At 55.3% G+C, this 23,171-nt stretch overlaps 1 protein-coding gene across 4 annotated transcripts in view; it reads left to right on the top strand.

The window, feature by feature from the left end:
* Positions 1-490: 490 nt before the first annotated feature.
* The window catches only part of AKAP1 (A-kinase anchoring protein 1), a 31,538-nt gene continuing 8,857 nt past the window's right edge, over positions 491-23,171 (top strand). The window contains exons 1-3 of one of the 4 annotated variants that reach the window (XM_069542591.1): positions 571-700; positions 18,825-18,905; positions 19,592-21,128. In XM_069542591.1, the coding sequence (XP_069398692.1) occupies positions 19,616-21,128 (1,513 nt within the window). In that variant the 5' untranslated portion in view covers positions 571-700; positions 18,825-18,905; positions 19,592-19,615. Of the gene's footprint in view, positions 701-9,311; positions 9,545-15,562; positions 17,162-18,824; positions 18,906-19,591; positions 21,129-23,171 lie in introns of those variants that run through there. The other 3 variants (XM_069542590.1, XM_069542594.1, XM_069542593.1) reach the window with 3 other exon arrangements.

Consider the following 23,171-nt stretch of genomic DNA (forward strand, 5'->3'; position numbering starts at 1 on the left):
ACATCACGAAATTGTGAAAAGGGGCAAGAGTGACATTTGAGTTGTGACAGGCACTCCCATTATGCAATTACCGTGCAATTATTAAATATCACCAAATCACGTACAATGCAATGATGAATCACACAGTACATCTATTTAAGTGAAGGCGAGGGAAGCGCTGCCCATCAGCGGCCCCTCTGCCTGTTCCAGGGGCCTCCCGGTCTCACCAGCCCCGGAGACCGCCCGCGGCCAAGGCGGGCGAAGGCGCGCAGAGCTCGGAGCTTCACCGACGGAAACGCGCGAGAAGCGTCCCAGAGCATCCAGCGCGGCCTGTCTCCCGAGCCCCACCGAGACGACAGCTCATCTCGCGAGAGCACGGGCAGCGCCCGGCGGCGGCGACGGGCGGCGGGCGGCGGGCGGCGGCGGAGCGCTCTAGACCGCGCCCCCTCTGGCGCGGCCGGGAGCGGCGCGCACGCGCAGGGGCGGCGGGCCGGCGTCGGGGCACGAGGGCGGGGGGCGGGGCCTGCGTCGCGCCGCGGGCACGTCGCCGCGCGTCCTCGGTATTTAATGTGTCTGTGTTCCCCCGGCCTGGCCGAGCACGTGGGGGAGCGGCCGGGGCGCTGCGCTGAGGGGCCGCGCGGGAGCGGCGGGGGCCGGGGGCCGGGGGCCGGGGGGCGGCGGCGGCGCGAGGACTCTGCACCCTGACGGGGGCCGAGGAGCGGTGAGTGGGGGCCGCCGGTGAAACGGGGAGCACCTGCGGGGGCGCCGTCGGGGCGGCGCTCAGGCGCCCGGGCCGTCGCCGCCTGTCAGGCAGGCCCTCGCCTTCCCGCCGCCCGCGCGCCCCGCCGGGCCCCTCCTGACGCGCCTCTGGTGGGCGCCGCGGCCGCCCTCGGCAGCCTCGCGGGCCCCGCGCGCGCGTCCCCGTCCCGGGGGGGGGCGGGAATCGCGGGCGCGGCGCTCCGTGCGCCTCTCCGCGGCTTAACTTTCCCCGAGCTGCGGCTCACACCCGCCCGGGGCGCGGACGCCAGTGCGTCCCACCCAAGGTCGCCCGGCCTCGCGCGCGTTTCCCTTTCAAAGGTCGCGTGCGCCCGGCCTGCGCCGGGAGAGACGGCGGCGGCGGCGGCGGGCAGGGCCAGGTGCTCACAAGGGCGCGGGAGTGTCCGAAGGCCCGCGGGCGCCCTTCCCCCGCCTCCTCCGGGGTTGGAGCTGAGCTGGCCACTTCGGAGAGCTCCCCCAACTTCTGGGCTCCCCCGTCGTGCCCCGGGTTTCGCCGCCCCGAGGCCCCGCGGTGGCACACCCGAGCGGGCAGCCCAGCCCCTGGGAGCGGCACGCGGCAAACTCAGGGCACGGGGTCTCGGTCTGCGGGACCGCGAGGCTGAGCTCGGAGATCGGCTGTGCTTGGAACCCTGTTACGGGAGGAGGAAGGTTTAGGGTCCCGGTATCGAAGGCTTGGTGTCTCTCTCGAGGACAGTCTCTCCCAGCCCCCTTACAGGGTGTCCGGGGAGGCGGAGGCGTGCCGTCCCGGGCGCCCGCTGACCTCGCGCCCCGCTCGGCCCGGCGGGAGTACGCTGGTTTCGGGGTCACAGGTCCCAGTGTGCGTGGGCAGGCTTTGGTCTGGATGCCTCGGGGGCGAGCTTTCACCAGCTCTCCTGTTTTGTGCCACCTTGGGTACGCTCGCTCCTATTTCCCACGCGCGGAGGAGGCCCAGAGAAGGACAGGAGCTGTTGGTGGCAGGTGGTGCCCAGTCGACTGGCTGGGAAGACCGCGCGTTTCGCGGTCCCCCTTTCCCGCGGAGATGACGAGGTTGGCGGGCGTCTGCTTGCCCCCTCGTCCTCAGCTAACACCAGCCCGGTGTACATAACTCCAGGTGTCAGAGGAGGCCTCTCAAGCCGTGTCGGGTGTATGGGCAGAGCCCTGAGGTTGAACTAGCTGTCTTTCCCCTGGGGAAGTACAGGCTATCTGGTGTTTAAATGTATCTCCTGTAGGTTAATCTGGGTTGCTGGACACTCGGTACAGTCATATCTGTTGGTTGGTTTGCTCTCCAGTACCCCCACCTCCTTTGTCGAAATTATTGATCAAGAAACCCCATTCACAAAAAGCTGTCAATTCTGGGAACTAGTAACCTTACCTTGCTGCCATATTCTTGAAACTAAGTCCTTCCCAAATAATTTTCTTTTAAATTCTAGTTAGAAGTTTGAGCTCTTAGCACTCACTGCCCATCCCCTTTGCTCTTAAAGGTACAGAGCATCTTTGAAGTGCAGAGAGGGGAGCATGATGTGCCCGTCTGTCAAATTCCTCTGTTCTTGAAGTTCAAGGGATTCACCTGCTGATGATTTAAGACATTCTTAGCACTGGAGACAAGTGAAGTAGTCTTGGGGGAGCTTTTTTTGACTTGTGTTGAACCTTTCCTCTTTAACTTCTGAACTTCCTTTATGGGTTCTGGGTAATAATTCCTGGGTGTGTGTTTCCTTGAAGAATAGCCTTGGGCTATAGTAGGTTCTCTGGATCCTACAGGTATGCAAATCTTTGAAGCCTTGGTGCCTGTCTGAATTAAATAGGCTCTATTGTCACACGAATTTTCAGGTGATGGCCCCCTGAAGTCGCAGATAACTGATCCCCTCCCAGCCTGTGAGTGAGACTGGTCTACTGTCTAGCTCTTTGTTTGACTATCTGTTCTGCCTTGACTATCTGTTTCTAGGAAGTACTTGGCCACTGCATGGTGTCAGTGAGGATATCTGTTGAAAGTGACTGCTCAGGTGCCAAGGAGATATGTCTCCAGTGTAAGGTTGCTCAGCGCCAATATTTTAAAGTAATTTATTCTGCCTAGTAATGCAAATTATTCTTGGGCGTTGAACCCAGGCCAGGTCAAAATCATCGTTTGTGGGTGTAGGCTAGTTTAAGCTTTTCAGTCTTTCATTCTCAAAACAAATTGAGATAATATTTGTGGGGCGCGGCGCTGTGCCTGGCACGTGTTGGGTACTCACACATAATTTTTTTTTCCCTCCTTCTAAAGAGTCTCTGAGACTGACTTTGTTTCTCTTGAATCTGTTAAGTGACTTGAATATTAATAAAAGGTCTCTATTCCCCAACCTCTCACCTGGAAACTTGGTTGGAAGGAGGAAAAATTGGCTTCCTACACATTGCCTGCCAGCCTCCTGGCTCAAGCCACGTGCCTGGTGAGCTGGTGCTTTCCATCCCATTCTCCCCAAGTGCTTCCTTCCTAATCTTCCCTGTGAGTCTTGAATGAGGGGTCTTCTCTGCAGTGTGGACTGTTGTGCTCTGGTGGGGAAGTTTGGGTGTGAGTTAATGCCTTCACTCTGCTATCTAGGGAGTTTCTCTCCTCTGGGGAGGAGGTTGGTCCTTATGGGCCTCTTAGCTCCTTGAAATTGTCTCATACTATTTGAGTTGCTAATCTGTGTGGGATGTATTTTAATCCCAGAGCTTCATTCCTAGGGCACGTCTTTTCATCTACATCCCTTTCTGGTGTAATGCCTCACACAGATTTCACCTTTGATTATTAACATCAAGTACTGATTGTGTGTGGCATTCTCACTGAGCAAACCAGCTGGCCCTCGTACCTAATTTTAAACTTGGGCAGTGCAGAAGAAGCACAGTGCTTTGGGTAGGACAGAGGGGCTGGAGAAGTCACTTGTGGAGACAAGCTAAAATTTAGGGGACGCCTTTTCCTTGATAGTTACTCTGTGAGGTGAGTTACAAGCAGGTGCCTCCCTAATCCTTTAATCCTCACACTTCTGAGTACAGTTGAGGAGGGTGAAGCTGGAGGTCTTTCGGGATTGTTTCAGTGGCAAATAAAAATACAAATTGAAGGATAGAGAAACTGACTAAGTTTGGGTTTGGACTTACACTCAGTCCTCTGGAGGGCTTTTGTGAGGAGAACAAGGGGTTGTCAAGTCCATGGGGTTTTCATCTTTTCTGTCTGTTGCTTCCTAAGCAGATTCTTGCAGTAAAAAGAGTGTGTGTGACGGTTCAGCATTCTGAGGACTGCTTTTAGTCTTAAGGACCTTTCAGGATGTCTTTTTCCTCTCCTGTATGGTTCTAAGTGGTCTTTGTTCTGTTCAATTCTTGCCATCTGAATGTTTCTACAGCTCAGTTTGATAAGTTTGCAGAAGTTGATGCTAAAACTTGCTGTCCCCATCTGGCAGTACAGGCTGGCTGCCTCCGCTTAGCTGGTCCTCACTGAGGCCCATGCACTTGGGAACGGAACAGGGCCCCAGGAAAGTTCGGGAAGTAAAGCTGAGCAGTGCTGAGGGCTTGTTTCATCCCTGAGGGTTTAGCTAACAGGAGTCTTGATTGGGGGTGGCAGGGTGGAGTGGAGGTTGAGGTCTCTACAGCTTTCAAGGCTGAAACCTGGCTGGAGTTCGGGCAGGTCTCCGTTTCTGCAGCTGGGGAAATGAAGTTAGCGTAAAATGCGTTCAGATCGAGCTTCTGGGAGCCCTGGAGTTAGTCTGCCCCTTACAGCTGCTGGGAGGCGGAGTTGCCTGCAGGGTGGGGTATGTTTGGGCCAGGGATGCCAGGATAGTACAAGCCGAAAACTAAAAAAAAGTCAGTCCACTGTTTTAAGTGGATTTGAAGTTCACTTAGCTCTCAGGTGCTACTGTATTAAATGGTCTTATTTTTTACTGTATCTTTATTTTCCTGAATCCATCCTTAGGGCTGAGGGTGTAGAGCTGCCTTGTCCTATAGACAGCTACTAGTTATGAGTGGCTAGTTAAATTTAAGCTTTTCAAAGCATTAAGGAAAATTTAAGAATTGGCTCCTTGGTGACATTAGCCACATTTCACCTGCTCACGTGGCTTCATGTGGCCCAGGGCTGCGGTACTGGACAGTGCAGGTCAGGAACGTTTTCATCGTCACAGAAAGTTCTGTTGGACAGCACTGGTCTTAGTTCTTTGCCCAACTCTAAAAGCGTCATTGTCTCGCTTTGTAAAGCATCACATGTTTGGCCTTACTCTTCTATATTCTGCAAACCCAACATCTTTGGTGACAAGTTATTTATCAGCTCTCTCCATGGCATGTTCAGATGCAAGTTCTGGTCTGCCAGTTTCGAGGGCAGTGATCAGTTATGAGACAGTTTGAGAGAGGCGTGTAGCAAGGGGTCTGGCGATGGGAGTGAGAAGTGAAGGCGGGGCGCTAAGCGTTTGGAAAGCCATCTTGGCTTGAGAGACTCTTCATCATCGTAAGGTCCTCGCTGCTCCTCCAAGGCCTGTGTCATTGGCCTTGGCCATCCTGTCAGCACGACTGCTGTTTGGTCCTTCAGTCGCCTGGTGGCTTTTACAGGGTCCCAGCGTGGGCCTTTCTAAGCCAGGTTGCGCACACCTTACAGACAAGTGTTATTTTCATTCTGTCCGTGCAGCCGTCTCAGCGTGGGAAGCCTCTCTTTACCGAAGGCTTCGGGAGAGTTGGTTCCCAGTGGGGATCCCCAAGTCTTGGTGTGGGTCTGGCTCTGGGGAGTGGGCTTTGTTTCCATATGCCCCTCATCTAGTCCTGGGTGTGCTTAGTTTGAACCCTGCTAGACTGGCCTTTGGCATATAATGTGAACTCTTCTCTTGGAGCCTGACAGTAGAAGATTGATACGGCATTTATTGAGCATCTGCTGTATACCTGATAACTTAGAAGGGTTTTTGCACATTATTCCCTTTTTATTCTCTCTCATCCCTATGAAGTTAAGAATTTCTAGTTTTGTGTATGTGGAAGCCAAGGCCCTGCGAAAAGGAAGCTGATTCCAGGACACAGGGCTGGGCTGGGTCGGGCCCTTTCAGGCTCTTTCTTATTAACTGCCCTGTTGTTACCCTTCCATCCTCATCCAGAAAGTGAAACCAGGCTTTTAAAATGTAAATTTATTTATCCCACAAACTGAGTCAGACTGTTAGATCATTCCAGCCTCATTCAGCCCTAGGAGGGAGGTATTTGTATCTCATTTCTTTCATTGTTATTGTATGGGAAACGGGAGTTAAGGATCTTTAATGCCCTTGTATTTCCAGTGTTTTTATCATCAGAATTATGCAACCATCCAGTGCCTTCAAGCTGTACAATAATGGCAGTGACTAAGAGGAGACAGCCTCCTAAGCGAGGTGGCCCTGCCTTAGGGCCTGGTAAACTGCTCTGAAGACTCTATGGCTTAGTTCAGTCACCTGGCTGAAAAGGCCGTCGTGAAGCCACTCAGTCCTTGGCTAATAATAGTGTGGTCTGTCAGACCTCGCACAGGGTCACAGGACGGTCCCCTGGCCCTCAGCAGGCTGCAGCCCAGAGCAGCTTGGTCCCTGTTGGAGGAGGCTGCCCAGCCCTCTGGCCCAGGCCGCCCCCATCACTTCCCTCCAGCCTTGGCTTGGAGGACAGGTTTCCACCCCCATCCTCCGCCCTGTGGATTTCCACCCCACTCACCTCCCCCTTCCTGTCTCTCCAAAGAGAAAGGAGTGGCTTGCCCAGAGCTGCATGGGCTGGGCCTGAGCATAGCCTCCTCGCTTTGTCCTTTGGTTTTGGTGCGGCCGCCTGGCCAGGCATGTGCTGTCGTGCTATTTTTAGCAGGCGGTTCCTTTAGGAGGGCCAAGTGCATGCGGCTTCAGTGTGGGGCAGGTCCTAGCGCCAGAGCCGCCGCCTCTTAATCAGGGAGGAAGGAGAAGAAAGCCCCCTAGAGACCGTGGGGGGGCTGTGGGGGTGGGGGTGGCCACTCCTGAGGTCCCCGGGGCTGCCGCTTCTATCGGGACCTGTGGTAGGGACCCAGCCCTGTCTCCTGGGCAGGCAGACATGTGACCGAGGCAGCCCTCTGAGCTTGTAGGTCAGGACTGCCATCCTGGGGAAGGATGACCCAGTGCCTGGGTTCTGTTTCCACGGGAAGTCACCCAGCCTGAGGACCGGCCACTAAAGAACCGCAGCCTGGAAGCTGGCACCCTCTGGCTTAAGCCAGAAGAAAACCACGAGAGAAGGGAGACGCACGCCGTTCACGGGGAGTTCTTCCTGGGGGTCACTGAGGCCCACACGAGAGGAAGAAGGGGGCTGTCCCTCATCGCCCTCCTCCCTCACCCTGCTGCTCCCTCGTTCCTTCTCCTCTGACTCGGAGCTGCCGGCGCCAGCCCCTCTCCCTGTCTCTGATTAAGGAAGCTTCGGGCCATATAAGGTCCTCTGTTGCCTATGGTTTTTGTTGGCTGGAGAGCAAGATTGTTTTCGCAAAGTCTGATTGAAAAAAGTGGCAAGGACTTCTGTGGGGCTGCGTGTATGTGTGTGTCTGTCTGTGCCTGTGTCTGTCTGTCCGTCGCTGCCCTCTGTCCCCAGCCCCCCTCTGCAGAGGGGGTCTGGGCCCCCTTATTCTGACAGATTCGTTTGAAGGTGTGAAGGGCTGAGGGTAAGAGCTTAGCTCCAGTTCCCCAAGGGCAATGAGGGGTGTGCCCCCGGGGCTTCCTGGCAGATGAATTTGCTGAGGGAACCTCTTGTCACACCCTCCGCGTCCCTGCTGTGCTACCAGCCGCAGAGGCGCTCTGTCCTGGAGTGGATTCTGCAGTCGGCTTCTGTTTATTAAGAACCTGCAGTCCCGTGGCTCTTGGGGTGCCCTCTCTGGAGGGAGTTGGGTGAGCCTGTTCCCCCAGGACCTTAGCCTTTAGCTCGGTGTCTGCCCAGCGGTGCCAGGAACAGCTCCTCGGGCAGCGGCCCACAGTCCTGCCCTGCCCTCCGCTTCTGGCTGGCTCTTGAGTCAGCCAGGCTTGTGACTGCCGCAGGACTCTGGCCTGGCTTCTCCCCCTCCTTTCCCATCCTCTCAGGTCTTGGCAGAGCTACTCCTTGCCAGTCACGCTGCTGCCACTTCTGCAGAGACCTTCTCTGACCATGCTCTCTAGAGCTAAAGCTCCCCCTCTCCGGGGTAGGCTTTATCCGGCTTGCCTCAGCCCGGGCTCCTCGTTTAAACTATTCAACACTTTTCTCAGCTCTCCTAGCTGGTTCCGTTCAGGATGCAGTTCAGTTCAGTCACTCAATCATGTCTGACTCTTTGTGACCCCATGGACTGCAGCATGCCAGGCCTCCCTGACCATCACCAACTCCCTGAGTCCACCCAAACCCATGTCCATTGAGTCGGTGATGCCATCCAGCCGTCTCATCCTCTGTCGTCCCCTTCTCCTCCTGCCCTCAATCTTTCTCAGCATCAGGGTCTTTTCAAATGAGTCAGCTCTTTGCATCAGATGGCCAAAGTATTGCAGTTTCAGCTTCAGCATCAGTTGTTGCAGTGAATGTTCAGACTGATTTCCTTTAGGGTGGACTGGTTGGATCTCCTTACAGTCCAAGGACTCTCAAGAGTCTTCTCCAACACCACAGTTCAAAAGCATCAATTCTTCAGCACTCAGCTTTCTTCACGGTCCAACTCTCACATCCATATGTGATCACTGGAAAAACCATAGCCTTGACTAGATGGACCTTTGTTGGCAAAGTCATGTCTGCTTTTTAATATGCTGTCTAGGTTGGTCGTAACTTTCCTTCCAGGGAGTAAGCGTCTTTTAATTTCATGGCTGCAGTCACCATCTGCAGTGATTTTGGAGTTCAAAAAAAAACAAAGTCAGCCCCTGTTTCCCCATCTATTTGCCATGAAGTGATGCGACCAGATGCCATGCTCTTCGTTTTCTGAATGTTGAGCTTTAAGCCAACTTTTTCACTCTCCTCTTTCAGTTTCATCAAGAGGCTCTTTAGTTCTTCACTTTCTGCCATAAGGGTGGCGTCATCTGCATATCTGAGGTTATTGATATTCCTCCCGGCAGTCTTGATTCCAGCTTGTGCTTCTTCCAGCCCAGTGTTTCTCATGATGTGCTCTGCATAGAAGTTTCATAAGCAGGGTGACAGTAAGGATGCACAGGAGAGTGGCTAATCCATTGCCCGGGGGATGCCCAGGCCTCCGCGCTCTGAACTTGTTGAGAGGCTGTGGGTTTCTTACACGCGTTCCCACATCTCTGCAGTGTTATCTTGTTACTTGAAATGTGACTCCCTACCCCTCCCTCCATCTTTGCTCCCTGAGGGCTCCCCCATCTGCAGTGGAACCTGGCTCCCTGTGGGTGTTTAATCTTTGTTAAACTGCTGGCTCTGAGGGGTTCTGCTGCCTGAGGCTAGCTTGCCCTCAGTAAGCATGTTCTCTTTCTGATTGTTGCTGTGTGTCAGGGGGCAGTTGGGGATTTCTTGAAGCGAGGTTGCTATCAGTTAGTATTTGAAAATAAAGCAGTCTAAGTTTGCACATAGATGGATTAGCGCTAATACATATTTATCACATAGGTAAAAGTTGTATGGTGATAGAACATCCGCTGTAGTCAACACTTAGGAATGTATCCATTTTTTTATCGTAGGGTTACTTGTAGAAAGATTCGACTTGACTCTGCTGAGGTCTGAAAGAACAGCCCTTTGCCCAGCGTGCTCGCCCATCTGACCTGACCCCTTCTGGAGGGGGCTGGCCTCCCTCCCGAGTACTTCTGCACAGCAGTCTCTGGGTCTCCTGGGAGTCGGGTCCAGACCTCCGCAGATCCAAACCCGCGCACGTTCACGGCCCTGTAGGGTCTGTCCTCAGGTTCTGCGTCCATGGGTAAGGAGGGCTGGCTCTGTTTCTAAGCAGTGTACTGCTTGCTTTTTTTCCCTTCCTTCCTTTTACAAAGTGTTGTCTGTTTTGTTTTTCTACTCTGGAAGATATGGACTTGGCCCATTCCTAACCATTTCCCGCCCTCATCGTCTCAGTAGAGGGGCAGCTCAGCATTTGGTCACGTTACAGGGTTGTGGTATTTATATTGCCGTGGCTGCAGAGTTCTTGCTTCTCCGAGTTTCCTCTCTGGTCTTCTCCCTTCCTCCTCTTCCCCTAGTTGATTTCCTGTGTTTCTGTAGGTTGGTGCTCTTTGAATCTCTCCAGCCTCTGGCTCTCCCCTGGGCCTTGGCCACAGCAGTCTGCTGGTGGGAAGCTCTCATGCACACCGCGTGCTCAGCATCCCCGGGCCCCTGCATCCTGGAACCTCCTCCTCCCCTTCTCTTGTGTTGCTTCCTTCCCCTCCTTTCTGGTTTTACTCCTTGTCTTGGTGAGGACACGTGTGAAGGTGGGCAGCCATCCAGAAGCAAGCTGCTCTGAGCACAAGGACAAGCCCCTTTGAAGGCAGGAGTTGGGGCTGTGCGGCTGAAGGCACAGGGTTGGTGGAAAGACGGCAGAGAAAGCCAGGCCCTCGGATCCCTTCTATCAGTCCACCGGCTTCAGACCGGCTTCACTCTCGGAGTAGTTGAAACGAGAGGGGGTCCAGATTTGGGTACCGGGTAGTGGCGGGCATGAAAGTCTGCGTGCTGAACGGGCACCCCGCCCTGCTCGACCGTCTCAGTGCTGCCGTTCGTGCTCATGGCTTCTCGTACCCTGGGACAGTCAAGTTTGGGACATGTGGTGGCCAGATCCACCCCCCCACCTCTCGAGCTGAACTTGTCAATTGGCCAGTGGCAGTACCAGACCAACTGAGGAAGAGGTCACTGGGGGATTTTCCCCTGAAGAAACCGAAAGGCTAGGAAGAGGGCCGTGTTTCTGTCTGGTTCACGTCTGTGCCCCGCTGAACTTTGTACCTTGTTGGCACTAATGAATTTTTTGTTGAGTAGAAATTACCTTATGCATTTGGGTCATTTCTGAGTTGGTTCTGTCGCACTGTCTGCCATTTGGGAAGTCAGTGTCTTAGCCCTCTGTGCGACGGTTGCCTCTCCTCAGCATCTTTTCTGCTCCCTCTTGCGGGCGTGTGCCGTCCTTCCTGGCTTTCGGGTGAGCTTGCTGTCCCCGCGCACCTGCGTATCTTGGGGCAGTCTTGCGTTCTGGGTCATGGGTGGGAGCTCCGCGTGCCTGGGGGCACTGCCCTGGCACCTGATCTGTCGCCGTCCTCAGAGATCTGTCAGAATTCACTGGTAAAGCAAGAAGGTTGCCAGAAGCCAGGGATGAGGGGCAGGATGGGTGTGACATCGTTGTTCAGGGATGCAGTGGGAAGGTTTTTGTAGGAGATGCTGATTTTATCACCTGAAGCTGAGTGACGCTAGATGGTTGTGGGTTTAGTCAGAGGGGTGGGGGCATTTGGGGTGTTCCTTGCGTGGGTTTCTGAAGTTTTGCAAACTGGAAGTTTAATTTTGAATTGAGCTGGAGGAGGAGGAGGAGGTCTTGATTTGAGACCATGTCCAGATGGGATGTTTTGCTGACTTCTTACTGGAGCTCTGGTACCAGATCCCAAGCTTCTGCTTCAGCAGGAGAAGGCTTCCCTGAGCAGACGCTCTCACCCGGACATTACTGGGAGAAGGCCCCAGTCTCCTGGAGGGCAGCCGGGAAGCGCCCTGTGGCTTGTGGGGCCGCGGGTCCCGCCAAGGTGGGCGGTGTGGTGGGGCTGGCTGTGCTGGCTGCCTGCGGCTGCGCTGGGCCACCACAATGGAGGGTGTGGGGGCAGCCCTCTGTGAGCTAGTGTGGGGCCCCTCGGGTGCCGGCGCGGGCCAGCCCAGCCAGGCCCCTAAGGGCGAAGGCGACAGCCCTGTGAGCGCGGGCTGGGCGAGGCCACCTGCCTGGCGATGGCCGCGGCACTCTGATTGCGGGGCCTCAGTCATGCTGCTGAGGGTCCGCGGCCCAGCGCACCATCATCCCCCACCCTCAGGGGCAGGATCACCCTCTGCCGGGCGAGGTAGGCGCTGGCCGTCGCGGCGTTGATCCGGCCCTTGTTTCTCCTTCAGGCCCCTGAGGACGCCCTCTAGTACCCATCTGTGCTCGGGACGCTGGGTCGCCACTCGCTGCACGCGGCTGTTTGGGTTTAAGTTGACATTAAATTTAAGGTTCAGTTCCTCTGTTGCTCTGGTCCCATTTGCGGTGCTCAGGAGCCCCTTGTGACTAAGTGGCCTCCAGTCCTAGCCTGCGATCGCCCCTCGGGGGTGGCCCAGGCCTTGGGTCTTGCCACCTGCTGTGCCTTGGCTGAGTCTCAGCTGCCGCAACTTCTTCCTGCCTGCCTTGTCCTCACAGCAGAGGTCACAGAGGTGTCCTCCCCCGCCAGCTTTTGGCTCTGGCTCCCGACTCTTTCTTCTCCTCTCTGCTGCCCCCTTCACCCCCCAGCATGTGTTGGTTTAGAAGCTGTTTCTCTTGTTAGCCCCATTACAACCTAAGGAGATCCTGGCCTTCTTTGAGACAGCCTCCTGGGGGGAGTTCTCTTTGCTACTTCTGAAGTGGGCTCAGCTTGGTGCAGTTCTGTGTGTGAGAGACACCCAGAGTCTTCTATTGGCATTGTGAGCTTCTGGTGACAGGAAGTTTTTATTTGCATGGTTTAAATGTATGTGCATAACCTCAGCCTGGTGAGTAATTGGGTAAGTGCGTCCTGTACAAATCCAGAGACACCCTGGTAGTCCTATACAAAGACCTCTGTGTGTGACCTTTCCCCAGGGTGGAGGGTGGTGAGGGGGCGGGACGGTGGGGGTGATGTTGGCCCAGCCAGCAGCCTGCTGTTCTGTGAAGGTGGTGGCAGCAAGTGCTGGGTCATGTAGCTATTTCCTGTCCTTGGAAGGGACCCCTTAAGAGGAGAAGCTCCTTAGCCAGGGTTTGATGTGCTGGACACTCTAGAGGTGGGGTGTCTAACGCCCCCTGTTGGTGAACACCCCAGGACTGTAACACATCATGCTGGAATAAGGGAAGAAACGTTCTGATTTCCACCTGGAGAGTGTAGGACAGTCCATTCAGAACCCAGGAGTGGATCCAGGCCCAAGCCCACACTGGACTTGTCTCTCGGTGTTCCCTCGGCTCTTGCGTTACGATCAGTTCCCCCGCCCCACCCCATCATGAATCACATGCCACTCTTTTTCTAACAATAACCGCAGCCAAGTTGACTTAGTTACTGGGACCAACACTTGTTTTCTTGTTTAATAAATCTGGAAATTTGCCTTCTTATTTAGCAGAAGGCTCTCGACTGCAGTGACTGGACTGGTCATCAGGCTTGGGGGTGAGACCAGTATTTCTCCAGGGGTAAGCTCTTCTGTGGAGAAGGAAATGGCAACCCACTCCAGTATTCTTGCCTAGAGAAACCTGTGGACGGAGGAGTCTGGTGGGCTGCTGTCCATAGGGTCGCACAGAGTCAGACACGACTGAAGCGACTTAGCATGCATGCATGCATTGGAGAAGGAAATGATAATCCGCTCCAGTACTCTTGCCTGGAGAATCCCAGGGACAGAGGAGCTGGTGGGCTGCCGGCTATGGGGTCGCACGGGGTCGGACACCACTGAAGCGACTTAGCAGCAGCAGCAAGCTCTTGTGAGAAGCTGCAGGTGCCTCTGGGAGAAGGAAGAACTCTCTTTAGATCCTAGGGCTGCTGCTGCTGCTAAGTCGCTTCAGTCATGTCTGACTCTGTGCGACCCCATAGACAGCAACCCACCAGGCTCCGCCTTCCCTGGGATTCTCCAGGCAAGAACACTGGAGTGGCTTGCCATTTCTTTCTCCAGTGCATGAAAGTAAAAAGTGAAAGTGAAGGCGCTCAGTCATGTCCAACTCCTAGCGACCCCATGGACCACAGCCTACCAGGCTCCTCCATCCACAGGCTTGTCCAGGCAGGAGTACTGGAGTGGGGTGCCATTGCCTTCTCCGCAGATCCTGGGGAGTCCAAGTGAACGCTGCAGTCTTGGGCTGTGGCACGTGCCCGCCTTGGGCTCTGTGTGAGCACTGGGAAGCCAGCCAGCCTGCATCTATTCCCTAGCAAATGGACCTGCTAAAAATAAACAGGCAGCTATTCAGTTCCACCAGATTCAAAATAGCCAGGCCGTCCTCCCCACCAGTGTTAAGGTCCCTTCTGCATTCTTCTGTGAGGCTGTTTCCAAGGGGAGGCAGTGTCCTTGGCCTCCCGGATAGGACGCCCTAGGGGAGGAACCTGCCTTCCCAGTGAGTGAGTGTGAAGGCCGCTAGACCTACAGTGCTAAATGCCACTTGTATCCTCAAAGGTTCAGGTTAAAACAGCAAGTCACACATGCACAGAGCTAGGGCCCAGAGAAGGAAGGTAGCGGTGGGCCGGCGGAGGCTGCGGAGCGTGTCTGTATCTGTGTGCGTGTGTGTCCGTGTGCAGGTGGCCGGTGTTCAAGAGAGGCTGGCGCTTCCTACACCACCTGTCCGGGCCTGTCAGGCCTTGTGAAGCAGGGAAAATCGGCACCTCACTGATTCACAAGTCCATCCAAGTGACATTAGCTCAGGTAGGGCCCTTCCAGACTGAAGAGCCAAGGAAGTGAGGGACAGTTCTTGACTTGTGGGAAGTGGGGCTCCCTGTGAGGTGCCCCAGGCCGCCGTGCCCTTGGTGAGACCCACTTGCCTCCTGAGCGCGCTGCCTTTGGGTGGAGTGGCTGCTGGCCCACGGGCTGCTGGCCCTGGTCCCAGTGCCCTAGCTGCTCTGCGCCCCGCTCCTGTCTGGGGGTCTGCTCGCTCTGAACTCAGGAGCCGGGAGCGGTTCCTGCAGGGGACGGGGCAGTGCAGGACCAGGTGCTGCTGCTCACACGGAAGCCGTGGCTCCTTGGCTCGAGGGCCCGGGTGAGTGGTGGGCACTGGGGCTCCGCTGGGACATCCCTGGTCCTGTGGGGCGGGTAGCATTGCTTCACGGGAGCAGCGTTTCCTGCCTTCTCTGAGTCCGGCTTGGCAACGTAGAAAGTGTTTCCTGAGCTGTCATTAACTGAGTGGCCTCTTGGGCTGGGTGGGGCTATAGGTGGTGACTCTGGCTGGGAGCTTGGGCCACAGTGTGTGCGGACCCAGCTGGGCTGGAGGGTGAGGTGGGCAGGTGGCAGTGGTGTCCCTGAAGGACAGAGTAGCAGGCACGTGGCGCCTGTCGTGGCCCCAGTCTGCACCAGGAAGGAGCAGAACGGGGAGGCGGCAGGGGAGGCCTGGCACGGGGCGGGTTGTGGTGTGCGTGTCCAGGGTGCAGGACCAAAGCTCGACGGGGGTCTGTGTCTGACCTCTGCCTCATGGTAGCACAGATCTGATCCAGGAGTGGGGCGGGGCCTGCAGGAGAGCAGACCCCTGCCATCAGCTTCAGTTCCAAGGGAGTGGGGAGTGGGTTCTCCCAGCTGTTTTGAGAAGCAGTTTGTATCTTGGATAGCAGCTCCCCACTTATACCCTAATTTTCAAGACTGTAAAAGTTGGGCCCCTGGTATGTAAAGTGAGGAGACTGCCCACTCTGAGTTGTTAAGATGTAGGATTCTTTTTTTTTTTTTTAAGATGTAGGATTCTTTTTCTTCCTCTCCGTCCCATTCCATTTAATCTCCTACCTGGGAGTAGAGAATGGCTAGAATACGATGGGAATCACAGCTATGAACTTTGGGATTGCCGAATTAATGAAGAAGTAGAATATGAATTTGCTGATGAGAAGAAAACCTGGGTTCATACCCCAGCCCCAGATCCCACTTCTTGTTGCATGCGATCTGTTGGGTGGGACTTGATCTGATAAAGGCCGGGGACGGACTGCCTTATCCTGAGTACCCCCTTCCCCGCTAACCTGTTTTCTTTCTTAAATTTCATTTTTTAAATTTTTTATGTGAAAGACATTGAACACAAAGCAATTCTCCTTAATCTCTCACCTTTTTTGGGGTGTGCGCAGGTTAGGGAACAGTGATTCCCCAACTTGACTGCACATTGAAATCACCTGGGTTGATTAAAAAACAAAACCTGACGTCCAAGTCTCACCCTGAGATTCTGATTTAATTGATCTGGGTGCCACCTTGGGGTTTTAAAGCTTCCCAAATGATACCAACAGGCAGCCAAGTTGGAGAATCTCTGTTAAAGAAGTTTAAAATTCTCTTCCTGAAAGAAAGAAGACTGTCTCTACTTACAGATAAGGATAAATAAATAGACAAGTCTGGGAAGATTTGCAGGATGCAAGGTCAATGTACAAACCTCCCCCTTCCACAACCGAGAGGCCTGATGTGGATCTTCCCCAGGCCTTCCTTGAGATGATGTGAACGTGGTCACAAAGGCACAGTGGTCTGCAGCGTTTGTTTTCTGTATCGTGGCAATTTTCCCATGTCAGTCCACGAGATCAGCTTCCTTCTCCAAAACTGGCATATGTGTGGGTTCTGCAATACATTTAGCAGTCATTCCTCCGAGTTTTGCTTCAAATGATACCCTAGTGAACGTTCTTTTTTATAACCTTTTATTTTATATTGGAGTATAGATGATTAACAAGCAATGTTGTAATAGTTTCAGTCGAACAACTGTGAAGAGTCTCCACCATTCATATACATGTATCCGTTCTCTCCCAAACGCCCCTCCCATCCAGGCTGCCATATAGCATTGAGCAGAATTCCATGTGCTATACAGGAGGTCCTTGTTGGTTATCCACTTAAAATAGAGCAGTGTGTATATGTCGATCCCAAACTCCCTAACTATCCCTTCCTCCCACCCTTCCCCCCGCAACAACCCTGAGTTCCCAGTGAACATTCTTAATACGTACGGACGTCTGCCTGTGTTTTTTTTTTTTTTTTAAGGAAAGATTCTGGGTGTGGGATTTGGGCATCATAGGGTAGGATCTTTACGTTTTAAGAGAAGTACAGACTTCTTTCCTTGTTCTATACGATGCCTTGTTTGCGCACACCCTTGGGTTCTGGATTTAATGTGGAGTAGACCCAAGTTCAGCCCCTTGAGGTGTTTTGACCTTTAGGATGGTAATATGTATTCCAAACCAGGTAGTTGAGGATTAAGCGATGCAGGGGAAAGCATCTGGTGAGGTTGTGTTTGGAGCTGAAGCTCCAAGGTGGCATCTCTGAAGCTCTCTGCCTGAAGGGATTGACAGTCTCCTGAGCCCCAGCCGTTGCTCAGCTTCGCTTTCGTGTTTTCCAGTCCCAGTGCTTCGTCTTTGAATATTAGCAAGGAGGCTTCTCTTTAGAGACACGGGGGTTTCTGGAAATGACCGGTCCCCAGCCCCTTCCCTTCGGAGCAGAACACTCTTTCCTGGAGCCCTTCCCCGGCTGCCATGTGCGGGGGAATCCTTGGTGGTCCTGTTAAATGGCAGCGTGTGATTCAGTGGGCCTGGGGTGGGCAGCAGGTTCTCAGGTGATGCTCAGTGCTTCTGGTCCATAGACTACACTTCGAGAAGCAAAGTTTCCAGGCCTGTTTTTGCAGTGGTTGAACTTTCTTTGCCTTGGCTGAACATTAAAACCACCTAGGAAGCAAGAGCAAGCTCTGGGATTTCCAGAGTGCACTGATGTAAATAAATTCAACTAGTTGTTGTTTAGTCACTAAGTTGTGTCTGTCTCTTTGTAACCCTGTGGACTGTAGCCTGCCAGGCTCCTTTGTCCTTGGGATTTCCCACACAGGAATACTGGAGTGGGTTGCCGTTTCCTTCTCTAGGCGATCTTCCTGTCCCAAGGATTGTGAGCCCACATCTCCTGCTTCTCAGGTGGATTCTTAACTGCTGAGGCACGGTTCAGTGCAGTTCAGTCCAGTTCAGTCCAGTTCAGTTCAGTTCAGTTCAGTCCAGTTCAGTTCAGTTCAGTCCAGTCCAGTTCAGTTCAGTTCAGTTCAGTCCAGTTCAGTTCAGTTGCTCAGTCGTGTCCAACTCTTTGCGACCCCATGAATCGCAGCATGCCAGGCCTCCCTGTCCATCACCATCTCCCGGAGTACACTCAGACTCACGTCCATCGAGTCCGTGATGCCATCCAGCCATCTCATCCTCTGTCGTCCTCTTCTCCTCCTGCCCCCAATCCCTCCCAGCATCAGAGTCTTTTCCAATGAGTCAACTCTTCGCATGAGGTGGCCAAAGTACTGGAGTTTCAGCTTTAGCATCATTCCTTCCAAAGAAATCCCAGGGCTGATCTCCTTCAGAATGGACTGGTTGGATCTCCTTGCAGTCCAAGGGGCTCTCAAGAGTCTTCTCCAACACCACAATTCAAAAGCATCAGTTCTTCGGTGCTCAGCCTTCTTCACAGTCCAACTCGCACATCCATACATGACCACAGGAAAAACCATAGCCTTGACTAGACGGACCTTAGTCAGCAAAGTAATGTCTCTGCTTTTGAATATGCTATCTAGGTTGGTCATAACTTTCCTTCCAAGGAGTGAGCGTCTTTTAATTTCATGGCTGCAGTCACCATCTGCAGTGATATTGGAGCCCCCAAAATGAAATCTGACACTGTTTCCACTCTTTCCCCATCTATTTCCCGTGAAGTGATGGGATCGGATGCCATGATCTTCGTTTTCTGAATGTTGAGCTTTAAGCCAACTTCTTCACTCTCCACTTTCACTTTCATCAAGAGGCTTTTTAGTTCCTCTTCATTTTATGCCATAAGGGTGGTGTCATCTGCATATCTGAGGTTATTGATATTTCTCCCAGCAATCTTGATTCCAGCTTGTGTTTCTTCCAGCCCAGCGTTTCTCATGATGTACTCTGCATAGAAGTTAAATAAGCAGGGTGACAATATACAGCCTTGACGTACTCCTGTTCCTATTTGGAACCAGTCTGTTGTTCCATGTCCAGTTCTAACTGTTGCTTCCTGACCTGCATACAGGTTTCTCAAGAGGCAGGTCAGGTGGTCTGGTATTCCCATCTCTCTCTGGGGAAGCCCAAATTAAACTAGTCCAAATTTAACAATTAAAGAATTGTTAAAGCATTCACTTATATCCACAACAAAGCACAAACCACATTAAGGAATAATTCACCATAACAGTGGAGGATTTTTTGTTCTAAGAATTGTCACTTTTGCAGACAAAATAAAGTTTGCTGGTCGGGAGGCAGTGCATGCAGGTGTCTTGTAGAGCACGTCAGTCACGCACCTCTTATGAGAGCTGACCCTGCTTTACCAGCATCTCATGTATGTCTCACCTGGCCTTACACCAGCTGTTCCTTACAAAGCGTGTCCCCATCTTACAGGTGGAGAAAGCTGTTTCCTGTCTCTTGTCTGCTGCCTTCTTCTGGGCTCTTATTCCTCTTGGCCTGGATCTGACGGACTAGGTATTCAGCTTCCTTTCGTTTGACATGCTCCTGTAATAAGCTAGAAGCACAGTTTGGGAGTGTGTGTTCCTTGCAAACCAAAGCTGGTTCTCTGTTGACCGCAGAACAAAGCGCAGCCTCTGCAGTGGGTGCAAGAGCCGCATTGAACCCACGGAACAGCTTGACTCTCAAACGACTTGATTTCCACAGCCCTCTGTGTGTTGCTGGTCCCTCGCCTTGGGGCACCCCCCATCCCTTGAAAAATCTCACTCATCCTTTGTTCTGACTCAATTGTGGCGTAACTACTCTTTCCTTGGCTGGTGATTTGGGGGATGCTTGCCCGGGACATGTCCACGTGGATTTCCATGGGTATTTAAAAGTGCTCCAATACCACCTGAATAGAAGTGTTTACTGGGAGTTTAGAGAATGAAAACAGCTAGTCCCTTGGCAGGGGGAACCTAGGGAGAATTGGGCATCAAGAGGTGATGCAGGAAAGGATCTGGTTTCAGGAGCTGGCTCAGTGTGTTTCAGGGGAGTGTGCCTGGATGAGCGGGCAGCAGGCCGGGGGCAGCGCCTCCACCACCACCCCCGCGTGGGTCACAGGCCGGGGTGTGCCCGGAGGGAAGGCCGCGCCTTCCTGGGCAGTGAGTCCCATCAGGAGCCCTCACCAGCTCTCACGGCTCCCCCTTGCTCTCCTCTCCCCACAGGTGTAACTGCTCCACGCCTCCAGGATGACGATCCAGTTCCGCTCACTCTTCCCCCTGGCCCTGCCTGGAGTGCTGGCGCTCCTCGGCTGGTGGTGGTTTTTCTCCCGTAAAAAAGAGCCCCTCGACAGCCACGACAGAGCAGCGGAGGCCGGTGCGGTGGCGCTGCGGGCCGGCCCTGCGGCCCAGGAGGCGCTCGCAGCAGAAGACGCGCTGCCTGGAGTAGCCAGCCCGCCGCCCGAGACGGAGCTGTGCAGCAGCGGCAGGCCCTCGCCGGAGCCGCCGGCCCTGTTGCGGGCACACCCGGCGTGCCGGAGGTCCGAGTCCTCGGGCAGCCTTCCCAACCCCGCGGACACGAGACTCTGCCCGGGAGCGCGCAAGGAGGTGGAGCTCGCCCTTGCGGGCGACGAAGCCAAGGCTGTCCCTCTGGAGTGTCCTCTGCCAGCTCCCAAGGGCCTTCCGTTCCCCCACGAGGCAGTCGAAGTGTGTAAGCGAGAGGCCGTGCTGGGCCGGCCGGGGGGACGGGGCCTCCAGGGCCAGCCTGCAGCCCCCGTGGAAAAACCGTGCATCGGAGAGAAGGCCCGGGAGACAGGGGGCGCCGAAGGCACCGGGGACGCGGTGCTGGGAGAGAACGTGCTGGAGGAAGGGCCGGCGGCCTGGGAGCCAGCCCCCGAGTTAGAGTTACAGAGTGGCCGGGCGGCCGGAGCGGGAGAGAAGGGCCCGGGCTGCCCGCTGGATGAGGCTGTGGCGGAGGCGGTGCCGGAGGAGACGCTGGCGCCGAGGGGCCAGGCGGGCCGAGCCTGGGATGGAGCCTTTCCCCAGGAGCAGGGCGGGGAGGAGACCTGGGACAGAAGCGAGAAGATCGAGCAGGCTGCCTTCCAGATCATCTCCAAAGTGATCCTGGAGGCCACTGAGGAGGTGCTGGCCACCACCATGGGCAGGATTGCGGGCAGGGTGTGTCAGGAGGAGGAGAGCTGTGCCCCCGCCAGCCAGAAAACCCCCCTGGGCCTGGAGGCCTCGGAGCCCACCCTGGCTGAGGCGGAGGCACCCGTGAGTCTGGGGGACACGGCCGTCCCCTCCGCAGAGCCTCCGGCAGGGGACCTGCCAGCACCAAAGACCTACGTGAGCTGCCTGAGCAGCCCTCTGTCCAGCCCCACCAAGGACAGGAAGCCAAAGAACTCTGCACACCACATCTCCCTGGCCCCCTGCCCTCCGCCGGCTGCCCCCCTCCGAGAGTTCCTGGACAAGGCAGGCGGCCCCGGGGAAGAGGCCACCCGTGTCCCCTGCGTGTCTGACGGCGGCCAGGCTGTCCCTGGAGGGGACAGTGCTGTCGCCTCCGGGCAGCACTCAGATTCTGCCAGCAACTCGGGGCTTGAAGACTGTTGTCCGGAGACTGCCCCCAGCCCCAGGGGCGAGGCCGCCACCCCACCGCTGCCTGAAAGTACTGTGCCCGTCAGCAATGGGGTGCTGAAGGGGGAGCTGTCGGACTTGGGGACCGAGGACGGATGGACTGTGGACGCGGAAGCAGACCATTCGGGAGGTAGGCGGGCCTGGGGTGTCCCCTCACTCGGCTGGGAGAGGGGCTAGTCCGCCGCTGCTGCCTCTGCAGCCGCGGCGCTCCTCCACGCTGTCCCAGCGGCTTGCAGAAGTCGGGATGCAGTGGGGAGCTGGTGGGCAACTGAGAAGTGAGTGCTGCCCCGAACCCCAAAGCCACGGGAGCGGTAACTTGGTTCTGCAGCCACGGACCCTTCCCAGCCCTTCCGAAGGAACCAGCTCAAAGTTGGGTTCACCCAACTCAAGTATACTGATCTGTCTTTACACACTAACTTCCTCATAGCTTTTTTAAAGACGGAGAGGCCCCTTCAGCTTTGATCCCCTTGAGTACCAAGAATGGGCAGGCTTTTTCAGTGGACCATTTCCTTTTGATAATGTGCTTGTTCCCGCGTCTTCACCTGCTTTCCTTCTCCAGAAGCTCTTTCGGGGTCAGTGCCCAGAGATGGCCACAGCCTCGAACCCTCGCGGGAGGCTCGCGCCTTCCTGCCTGTCGCTGCCACCTGTTCCTTCGCAGAGAGCCTCAGCCATTTCCTTTCTGTGCAGCTGCAGTTCCACCCCCGGGAAAGGGGCACTTTGGTAATGAAGTGTCCAGTGGGTTTTTCAAGTGCTGACCCCAGCGTAGACAGTTCAGACTGCTCACTTACAGGTCAGCAGCTCCTGACCCTGGTTTTGCAGCTTCCCTGGGGTGTTTGCACTCGTCTCACGGAAGGAGGCCACGGGTTCCTCCGTGGGCCTCCAGCCTGCTTGTCCTGGAGACGTTCCCTGTCGTTTCAGCCCCAGGACGGATGGGGCCCTTGCTGGGGACTTGAGTGCTCCCAGCAGCTGCTCTGCTGCACGTGTCGCCACTGTGAGGTGCTGTTACTGATTGAGACACTGCTGTTTCGTGTGTGCCTGTGATAGGAAAGTGCTGCCAGTCACCAGTGTAGAAAAGTCAGAGGCCATAAGATGCACCCGACTTCAGGGACGTTAAATTACTTTTAGAAAGTTACTCTAAAGCATCTTAAAATGGACGGAAATCTTTGGGAAACAGAGGAGGCCCTCAGCCTCGTCATGCGGACCCCAGTTTGGCAGTGGCGGCTGCTGGGATGAGTCTAGGCCGCAGAGGAGGGGTGGTGGGCAGGGGTGGGGCCTGGGCACAGCAGGTGGGGGCTGGTGGGAGTCGCGGTGTGGTCTGAGCCCCCTCTAAGTGTCATCAGGGTGGAGGCCTATCCTGCTTGGTCGGGCAGCAGTTGGGGGCCGGGTACAAGCCACGCCTGCATCGGCCAGGTCTGCTAAGCAGACTTCTCTCTAGAAGGGTGGTTTTCCCAGCGTGAAGCCCCTAGTGTCGAGGGAGGCGCCTCGCCGTAGCTCGGAGGAGTGCCTGCTTCCTCTGTGCAGGCAGGGCCGGGGTCGCTCTGTAGGGGATTATGTCCAGGGCCTAGAGAAACCATGTGGAAGACAGCCTAGTTAGTAGCCTCTCAGGAATGACCTATTTCTGGCAGTCGAGTCTTCCATACTTCAGCCAGAGCCACTTTTCTGAAGCCGTCTGACCCGTGCCTGGGTTGTGGGCCCCCTGGCAGACCCTGAATGGGGGTGTCCTCTCAGAACTGAAGACCCACCGGGAGCCCTGAGAGCCTTCAGCGGTGCGCGAGTCAGGCCTCAGCAGAGGGAGGGGCCCTCCTCCTGTCGCCCACTCTTCCCGGCCCTGACCGGGAAAAGGGCAAGTGGGGACTCTGTAGTTCTGCTCGGCTGAAGGCCCCCGCCTGAGTGCCTGGGCCTGGGACCTTGGTGCCCAGGGGCCCTTCATCGGAGGGGCCGCTTGGTTGTGTGTGGACCAGCTATGACCAGTTGGGCTCCACCAGGACCTACACCAGGCACAGGCCACCGAGACCTTGGGGACCGGCTGGCCTGTCCCCTCCCCCGCCCCATGGACTCCCCTTGCTGAGCCAACATCAGTTTCTTCCCAGTTCACCACTTGTCTCTGCTCCAGCAGCTGTGCTGGGTGCGGCTGCCAGTTCAGCAAGTGGGGCTGTAAGTGACAGGCTAAAAT

The sequence above is a fragment of the Ovis canadensis genome, chromosome 11, assembly GCF_042477335.2.
Source record: "Ovis canadensis isolate MfBH-ARS-UI-01 breed Bighorn chromosome 11, ARS-UI_OviCan_v2, whole genome shotgun sequence".
NCBI classification, from domain to species: Eukaryota; Metazoa; Chordata; class Mammalia; order Artiodactyla; family Bovidae; genus Ovis; species Ovis canadensis.